We start from the raw sequence: 9,627 nt of genomic DNA, 5'->3' as shown, positions 1-9,627 counted from the left end.
CCTTGGGTCTTGTCTGGTGTGGTAGATCTGAGCCTCTATTGCTCTGGTGTTTAGGGCCTGTTCCTGTGTAGCCAGGATGAGAGCCTCTGTGCTGTCCTTGAGTCCAGCTTTTTCCAGCCATTGGTAGGGTTTCCTGATATCAGCCACTTGCAGGGTTTTTCAGAAAATTTTTGACACTGCTGCATATTTGTATTAGGTTGTCTTTGGTAATAAGAACATTAGTTTACAATTGATGTCTCTGTGACACAGATTGACCATGTGCCACTGGTTTGAGCCCATGACCAGAGATTTTTTTCTAGGGCAAAGATTTTTGGACTTGTGAACCATTCTTTTAATCTCAGATGTGTTGCTGAATTGACTTCTTTTTCTACTTCATTGTTCTCCTGACTACTTCTTCTTTTACTTCAGTGGACAAATCATATAAATCTTCTCCTTATTAACACAGAAATCCACAAGATCTGCTTTAGGCGTCGGTGTGGGCATTTTACACTGATGCCTATATATGCATTTACAACATAACTTCACTCTTAAGAAACCTGGGCTCTATTTGATTTCTTATTATTACTGTTAGTATTGTTGTGTGTGCAAATAAACTTTTAGAATAATTATGGCATGTATATTTTTTGTCTTTATTGCAGAAACTTTTCCCCGAGTTGTGAGGGCAGGGCAAACGAGATTGACTTTGAAGAATTTCTGGTGGTCATGTCTCATTTCAAGCCCCCGTGTTCGAAAATGACCGATGAACAGCGTAAAAACATCAGGAGGGAGAAACTTAAATGTGCGTTTTGTCTTCAGGGAATCTCTAATCCATGCTTGATGTTTGCCAGTGGCTGGCATAAAAGTTGCATTTTTCTCTGCAGTTATATTCAACATGCATGACTCGGACGGCGATGGATTGATAACGCTTGAGGATTACAGACACGTGAGCTTCTTATTGAGTCCAAAATATTCAAGTGATTCTTATTGCACTTAAGAATCGTTTGAATTATTGTCTGTCAGTCGGCTGGAAATTGAGGATTTCACCTCGCTCCTTCACTTCCAGAAATCAGAGCTGTTCTTGTTCTGATATTTCCAGTTGGTGGAGGAGTTGTTATCTCGCAGCGGAGCACTGGGGAAAGAAACGTCCAGAGCCATTGCTGATGCAGCCATGTTTGAAGTGGCCAGAACAGTTGGTCACAGGGTAAGGAGGTGGTTCTGGTCAGATAAAGTCGTTTGCTTCCTTCCTTGCACAGACTAAATCACAAGCTTCCTGTTTTGAACTCAGGACCCCGATGAATTTTATGAGGGAATCACCTTCGAGCATTTTCTAAAGGTTCGTTCACAGAGTGCATTGTGCTTTAAAAAAGAAAAAAAATGGCTCATCCGATGTTTAATGTGTGGCAAAGGTAGTCGGCATATGTTCTTAAAATGACATTGAAGTTGATTTTAGTTAGTTTGAATGAATTTGTACGAGTCTGAAACGCGACGCTGAGCTGCTGTTTTGTTTTCTTTGCAGCTGCTGTCTAACTTTGATATCGAATCAAGAATGAACATTCGCTTCTTAAAGACGGATGTGATCCCTGGCTGCAGGTTGGGCTGAAGTGTCCAGCTGTTTTAAGTAAGCTTTGAGAATAGAAAGTTTGATGCCTTAAACTGTTTGATATTAGTTTCTTGTTTTGCTCTGTAGCAACATGCCTGCACTGACGATACGCCTCATGCATGTTGGAACAACCATGCAAACCGAACGACAATTTTAATTTATTAGAAGACTTAATTCTAAGCAATAAGATTGCACTACTGTATGCCAGGACAGAGCAATGATATTCAAACGTGGATGACACTATTTGTTGATGTAAATGGGATTGAATACGCAAATTATTTTCATAAATCTCACGTGATATTATAGTTGTCTTGTATGATCACAGAAAATATTTATTTCTTTACTACAGAATGTGCATGCCTGTTATTGTTTGCGCAAAAAGGGGACGTTGAAGCACTTTATTATTTGCATTTATTTAAAAAGAGGTAAGATTGTGGTTCCAGTAAAATCTTTACAATGCGCTTCATGGGCATGAATGCTGTTTCAACTTTCGGCCGTAAAGCAAGCTTTTGAATTGTCTTTTTTAGGTCAGAGTGAATGTCACAACCAAACCAAGCCACCACAAAACACTGGGTTAAAGCCTTTATGGCTTCATGCCTCGATTACACAACTCTTATAGCTGTAGGTATGGCTAATGGCTTTTGACGTGGCTTGACTGCTGTTCTCCCCAGAATGGGTCGTTTTCAGTTATAGATTTTTTTTTTTTTTTAGTTAATAAAGTTGGACCACAACCAGTCAAGTCTGAAAAAGAATTAAAAGCCAAAAACTGATATAACATTCATGCCAATAATGAATGTAGGTTTGTGAATGGAACTTTATTAAAATAAATATCCACTTTTATTGTTAGCAGTGTTCAAGAAATGGACTGATATTTAGATAGACTACATATGTGAATGCAGGGGCTTGAATATGTAAAGTTTTCTTTTTGTAATGCCCCTTGATCAAAGATGCTATGGTTTGCCTCATGGCAAAAATGTTTCTTGTCGTTTTCTTTCTATTACAGAAAATATGTATTTCTGGTTGTGAGCAGTAAGTGCCAGTTCCCTGCACTCTGTAGATTAAAAATAAATAACATTGAAACTGTTTATCATTTGCATTTCTCTCAAAAGGAAAAAAGAAACTTGGGTCCAGTGAAAAGTCTACATACATTCATCATGGGCATAAAATTCATATTAATGTAGCCTTGAAAGATGCCTGAACCCTTTATTTCTCAGGTTGGAGTTATTGTGCAACAAAGCTTCAATGATTTTCAAATAAGCAGAATAATATGTATATAATATTTGTGCTACTTCATCATAAAAGGAACATTCATATATTTTAAGGTTAGTATAAGGTTAAAACTTTTCTTTATGGTGAGAGAACGGCATTTGAGCAAATGGTGGGAAGGTTTATCAGGAAAAAAACATCATAACCTGAAATAAAAATGAGTAATGGAAACCATTTTTCTTGAGCAATGGTGAGAAAACTGAAGAGACTTTCAACATTTACTTTTTCTCTCAAAGTTCAGGATACAGTTTTTGACAAACACAACCGATATTTTCACATAAGGGTCTTTGAGAAGCATTCTACACTGAACAAAAATAAATACAAGCATAAAAAGCAAAACAAAATGAAACTTAAAAACAGCAAGTCAGCATTTGAACTTTACACCAAATGTTGCAGCAATAGGAAGATATGTTGTCATCTTTCTTCCTTCTACCCACACTTTTCTGATGGACAGACGTTAAAAACAATCATATAATAATGAAATTGCTTAATAAACGAGAACTCATAAACGTGAGTCATTATTATTATTATTATTATTATTAATATTATTATTGCTTATTGCCTATTATTCAGTTTTCATCTTACTTTGTTAGTGAGATATACTGCCATCTAGAGGCAGCCTATCTCAAATAAAAAAAGCAGTTTATGGCCTCAACACTAGCAGGGAACAAACAAAAGAAATAATAATAAAAAAAATTAGAAATGTATGAGTAAGGTGTACTTTTCAAAATATGTCCATCATTTGTTTCATATCCGAGTTTCTTAACAGTAGTTATTAAATTATTAAATTAGACGTAACAGACAAATGTTGAAACATGGATGACATGATAAAAAATATTGTGTCAGAAATTGTTCGGATCAAACTATGTTAAGGGTCCCAAAGAGCTTCTGGGCCCACTATGATGCTAAAGTGTGTGTGTGTGTGTGTGTGTGTGTGTGTGTGTGTGTGTATGTGTGTGTGTGTGTGTGTGACTTAAATCACCCCCAATGTGTGTCAAATCTAAACTCCTGTTATACCTGGTTATACCTCATACATTCATATTCAGTAAATGTTTCCCAATCAGTTATAAAATTAAAAGTATCTTTTGAAAATGAACACCTTTCAATCTGCTATTAAACATTAAACTTCTTCTGCCATGTTTTCATTGTGTTTCACTTACTGAACTGAACCGAGTGACTGAAAGAAGTGAACTTTTCAATAATGTTTTAATTTATTGCATATGAGTAGTTGTCGTGCAGGTTAAAAAAAAAACAAACAAAAAAAACGCTTGTGGCGTCACCACAAGATTCAACCACTCAAAGTTTCAGAAGTTATTTTCCACTTGACTCATAGTTTTCATAAAATGAGTTTATCGGAAGCTCAATTTCAAGCTTCTTTCAGTCTGTTTTTCTGAGAATAGTGTTTGAGTAGGCCCTTCAAAATAAAAGTCAAAATAATTTGTTTAAAGGAATAAAATTTGAAGGAAGGGATTTTTTTTTTTATTAATTTGACACTACTAACTGATGAAGTTGACATTTTTTTATAGGATGAGTAGTGACTAAACAGCTAAGGATGTCCCTGTGCTCACTCTTTCCTGTGGGTTAATTAAGACTCTTTTGGTTTTGAAATCTGACAGTGAATTGTTTCCTCAAATCTAATAAATTAGTATTAGTTTGAATCTGATAGACTAACATCAAGCCGGTGATATTTGTGAAGTGGAAGGAAAATAATACATAGTTTTTTCTAAAGAAAGACATTGTTGAAAGAAGTCCATAAAAAAGACTAAGCTTATTTAGTCTTCACTTAGATGTGAAGTGCAGGAAACTGGCTGATTGCACATCTCAGTGCACCATCCTTGTTGTGAAATATGGGTGATGGCAGCATCATGCTGCAAATATATATATATATATATATATATATTTTTTTTTTTTTTTTTTTTTTTTTTTTTTTTTTTTTTGTAGGGATTGAAAAGCTGGTTAGAGTTGATGGGCAACCCTGAAGCAAAATGTGAATGTGCAGAACATGCAGGGTTTGGCAGAGGTTCAGTCGCCTACAGAATAACTACGCTAAACATGCACAGTGACAATGGGATCAATTAAAGACCAGATCTAAATCTTATCTAGAATTTGTGTGAAAATGTATCCAGTTTGACTAAGCTGCTGTCTTATAAAAAAAAAAAACAGAGTTCAAACTGTTCAGTCTGCTGGAAGGGACGCACCCCAAAAACTCACCGCTGAATCTACATCAAAAGATCATCCTTCAGAATAGGCTGAATGTAAACGTGCCTCACACATTTAGGATAATTATTTATGAAAACTTCAAATAGCCACGTATCGTTTCTTTTTTTTTTTGCATTGCTGTCGCACAATAGTTTTGCACTGCCCAATAAGATGCATGAAAGTTTGTGGCTCTAATGTGACAAAATGTGGGCAAGTTTAATGGTGCTACTATTTCTGCAGTGTTTGGTAAATCTGGTTTTACCGAGATGCCAGCAGCTGTTTTTATATTTCCTCAGATGTGGGCTGGGGTACGTATTTTTAAGCACAGTTAAAAGAAATGCATGATCCAGACTCAGTAGTAGGTGTTGCCGCCCTAAGGTGCCCTCAGTGTTGCTTTAAATAAGGCAAAGTTATAACAGGGAACTTGATTCATGACCTAGAGTAAATCCCCTATCTACTTCTAGTTTCCTGACAGCTTGTGACTGGAGGAAAGTTGAGCTAAAATTAGTTAATTTTGTGGAAACGATATTATCCAGACTAATAAAGCTCAAGTCTTCAAGCACTTACTCAAGGGGCATCTTTATCCAAAATGTTATCATTTTTGTTCCCCATCTTAATACGCCCTTGCAAGAGCATCTGTATAACGATGCAAAGCTGCAAATGACACACCGTTAACAAATTTAGTGGTCTGACCCTCCCAAAACACACACACGCACACACACACATACACACACACACACACACACACACACACACACACCTTGTGACTGACCAGACAGCCTGCTAGTTTCATGAAATCTTTCCTATCTGATGCAGCCCTGTGTCAAACACATGCGTCACTAGAAGCTGATATCACACAGTCAGCGTCTCAGCAGCTTCCCGATTTTCTTTTTAACTCCTCTTTTAGGGAGTGATTCTGTTCGAAAAAAAGAAAGAAAAAAACAGCACATGATACTTTTCATACACTTTAAGGGGGGAAAACACCTATTAGAAAAATTCACAGGAATAATCCAACAGACAGATCAGCTTGTGTTGCATATTTTAATCCTCTGTACTGATGTCATCAGGATGTGAGCAACAGATTAATGTTCTGTGTACAGCAAACAAAACAAAAAAACCAAAAAAAAAACATTTAAATTACAAAACATGCAACAATAAGCCAGCTAATAATTTTCACACTTCACTCTTTCCAGGAACACTTTCAGAAAATAAATATTAAATACGATAAATATCCTCCGTTACTCTGATGTACCTGCCATCTTCAATCACATGTTTTCGTTAAGTCTGTTGTCATCCCAGTAAGTAAAGTGCTGCAGGAAACCGACTGCCGGAGTTCAGCCCCAGGTCATCAAAATAAGTTGAATTCACTTGCTGGTGCCTTTCTGCAGACTTTGCTTCTTAGAGTCCTCATGTTTTTGGACATGTTTGTCAGGAGCTTCTTGTAGGTCGTCAGGACCACGCAGCCGTAGACCTTCTGCTGGAAGACGTTCTGAGGCGGCGGTAGTGTTGTGGATCCCCCCGCCAGCTCCGGTAGAGGCAGGTTCGGGAAGACTTTGTGATAAAAGTTGTTTATGCGGCGAGTCAGCATCCCGGTCTGATTTATCACCATGTTAAGTAGATTCAGAAGCGGGCTCTTTGGGGGCTGCAAGTCTGTTTGCTGCTCGTACACCCTCGTCAGATGAGGGGAGAAGGCTTGGAGCTGCGCATACATGCTTGCTATTTTCTCCGAAGGCTCCAGCCCAGAGATGTTCGGGTCGGGGATGCCGCTCACCGAAGCCTTGCAGAGGAGCTCTGGCATTTCCCCCTGGGACGTTTTCTGCCAGGGACGAATGGAAATTTGAATCAGATTCACAACATAATGTAATACAGTGACAATGTGTGATTGGTTGGGTAAAAATGAAGCAGATTTATGAATTTACTCACATATTGTTTTATCAGATCACCGGTATCCTTATGGACAAGCCTGGTGAGCTTCATAGTCCGATGTAGGTCATTGCTGCACTCCTGGTTTCTGGCGGCTGCCACGGTTTTAGTTGAATCAACAACCACAAGCAGCAGGAAGCAGAGTAATGCTGAGGAGAACAGAAGCGGTCAGTTATCGTAAACTGCCTCGCATAACTGGAGGAGTTCATTTACAAAACTGTAATCGCAGAGCCAAACTCTTTCCATTAAAGAACATACTGACAGGAAAAAAATAGACTGGTCTCATTATTTTTGGAGTTTAAACATGCTGAAATTGTGTGGAAAAAAAATGTCTATTACTCAAATACTGGACAAAAAAAAAAAGGCTAAAAGGGAATCAGACTCATTCATGCAGGAAACTGCAAACTTCAGTTAGTTTCACAACAGCCACAAGTCACTAAAAATAGGTTGCATAATTTTAAGACGAAAAAGAGCCAATGATGTTTAAAGCTGCTTTTTGAGTTAAGAAATGAATGTAGGTAAACTTACTTGCTGCTGTTTCCACAAGCTGTTGAAAATGCATATTCTTTACATGACCATTCATTCTCCTCTGTGTCTCACAGTCAAATTGTGTGGACTTGTCATGATCACACTCCTTTGAAACTTCTTTAGAAGAACCCACAGGAAATGACGTGCACTGAATCTCATGAACGGCACGTCATCCTGGGCGATTTCTTCCTGACTAAAATATCGAGTTCTTCTTATTGCCGTTATTCATTTTATCATTTGTCATAATTGTGACATGTTTCTTGGGAATAGCATTGACCTGAACTTAAAAATAACAACAATGTGTGGTTATGAGATTAGGTCAGTTCTCATGCATGCCTGATCTGTGTACAGACATGTCGGGGCATTGACCTAATGCAAAGACATATATGGAGGTATGGTTTGAAAGTTGCAGAAGTATTTAAGACAAATTGGTTGCATGCGTGGAAAAACATCAGCACAACCGGTGGGTTTGTTATTCACAAAAATAAACCATCTTGATTTAGCGATTAACGTTAGCAGGAGATAGGCACCAGCACCCCTCCTGACCCCACTAAGGGACAAGGGTGTAAAGCAAATGGATGGATAGGTGGATTTAGCAATTAGGCGTCGAGTCACTAGAAATGTTATCTGTCCTTTGGTCAGATCACCCTGTGACACAGTTCTGAACTTTAATTTACTTTAGCATAAATTAAAGAAAGTTCTACCTAAAGTCTTTATTTCATCTTTTCTCTGGAGGATCTAAACTGTCAGATGAAACCTTCGTTTAATTTTAGTTGATTAATACTTAAAAAAAATAAAATGAGAACTAAGTGCAGTTCTGAGGTGACGAGTGTGAATTTTTTTTCTTTGCTTTTTTTTTATGTTTTTACAGAAACAATGACATCTTATTTTCTCTGGATATTAGTCAACATTTCTGTTTTGCAGCAACAGATTTAAGTGGTATTCCATACAGGATGCTTGTCAGGTCACAGGAAGTGCGTTTCACAATCACAGACTTTACAAGTACGTAAAGATGAGTGAATCTGCGTAACAAGAAGCGGTGAGCACAGCTTCTCACATGCAGAATGAGCGGATGAGTTCATTGCTACACATCGCCGAGTTACATCTTTCAGGGATTTGAGTGATGAACCACACGAAGCTTTTTAGGAAAGATCTCACTTCCGTTTGACAACACCCGTTGCTGGTATTGAGGAACGAAATCCTGGACGCAAACAAAATGTTGACAAAATACCTCTGTCTTGCAAAATTGTTCCTATCCGTTGAGTTTTTTTTTTGTTGTTGTTGTTGTTTTTTTTACCTTTTGATCAATGCCTAATTTCATTTTATTTTGTTTTCATAGACCAATATGAAGTAGCACGTAGCTGTGAAGTAAAAGGAAAATGATACAGGCTTTTTAAGATTTTTTTTTTCTTTTTTAGAGAAAAATCATGGCATGTATTTGTATTCACCTTCAGTCAATCCTTAGAACAGTGGTTCCCAAACTTTTTCTCCTGGGACCCCCAGTGGTTTCCAAACTATTTCTGCCCCCACCCCCAGCCCCACCCTATGGCTTACAAATAGCTGTCTGGTTGAACGATGTGTGTGAGCGAAGGGTGGGTGGATTCTTAGAGACTCCCTGTTATACTCAGCCCCAAACGAACAAGGGGGGGAGGTGGGGAATTAACTTTAGCTGAACATAGACAACAACACCTGTAGCCTACAAGCTACTTGTTGATATTAGCTAGCTAGTGATCTTTTAGCTAACTCTACCTTCATCCAACAGCTTTACTCAACAGTCTGTTCGGTTTCGGGAAGAACTGTGAAAAGTTCTTTGCGTTTTGCTGGTTTGCTGCCGTGATTCTAACACACCTGTAGCTCTGCACAGCAGCAGCAGGTCTCCTTCACTGCCGCACAGGTGTAAACCCAGCGGAGCGTCGTAGCGCTCATGTTGCGTTTAAAGGTGGCTCGGAAAAACAGGTTACGACATGTTAACAACGGATTAAACAGTTTTAACTGCTGATAAAAGTGACAGAGGACACAAATATGGGGAGTGCAGAAGCCCCTACTGTATCAAATTGACAAAGGAATAAGAGTTGGCCATTCTAAAGTAAAAACCCAGCGCATACAGCGTTCTTTTTTTTTTTTTTTTTTTT

At 38.1% G+C, this 9,627-nt stretch overlaps 2 protein-coding genes across 4 annotated transcripts in view; one reads left to right on the top strand and one right to left on the bottom strand.

Moving 5' to 3' along the window:
* Positions 1-2,716, top strand: part of tescb (tescalcin b) — an 8,522-nt gene extending 5,806 nt beyond the window's left edge. The window contains exons 5-10 of one of the 3 annotated variants that reach the window (XM_015058136.1): positions 639-778; positions 861-922; positions 1,076-1,180; positions 1,265-1,312; positions 1,496-1,597; positions 2,583-2,716. In XM_015058136.1, coding sequence (XP_014913622.1) covers positions 639-778; positions 861-922; positions 1,076-1,180; positions 1,265-1,312; positions 1,496-1,579 — 439 coding nt within the window. In that variant the 3' untranslated portion in view covers positions 1,580-1,597; positions 2,583-2,716. Of the gene's footprint in view, positions 1-638; positions 779-860; positions 923-1,075; positions 1,181-1,264; positions 1,460-1,495 lie in introns of those variants that run through there. The other 2 variants (XM_015058135.1, XM_015058134.1) reach the window with 2 other exon arrangements.
* A 3,355-nt stretch (positions 2,717-6,071) lies between these two features.
* On the bottom strand, positions 6,072-7,711 carry m17 (IL-6 subfamily cytokine M17). The gene is made up of 3 exons (XM_015058132.1): positions 7,496-7,711; positions 6,968-7,116; positions 6,072-6,860 (listed from the first exon to the last, which is right to left on the bottom strand). The coding sequence occupies exons 1-3, from the start codon at positions 7,548-7,550 to the stop codon at positions 6,393-6,395; spliced, it is 672 nt and encodes a 223-aa protein (XP_014913618.1). The 5' UTR covers positions 7,551-7,711; the 3' UTR covers positions 6,072-6,392.
* Between the last annotated feature and the right edge of the window lie 1,916 nt (positions 7,712-9,627).

This window comes from Poecilia latipinna, unplaced genomic scaffold (genome assembly GCF_001443285.1).
Source record: "Poecilia latipinna isolate Pla-1442-1.1 unplaced genomic scaffold, P_latipinna-1.0 Scaffold1519, whole genome shotgun sequence".
NCBI classification, from domain to species: domain Eukaryota; kingdom Metazoa; phylum Chordata; class Actinopteri; order Cyprinodontiformes; family Poeciliidae; genus Poecilia; species Poecilia latipinna.
This window is presented reverse-complemented; position numbering and strand designations above follow the sequence as displayed.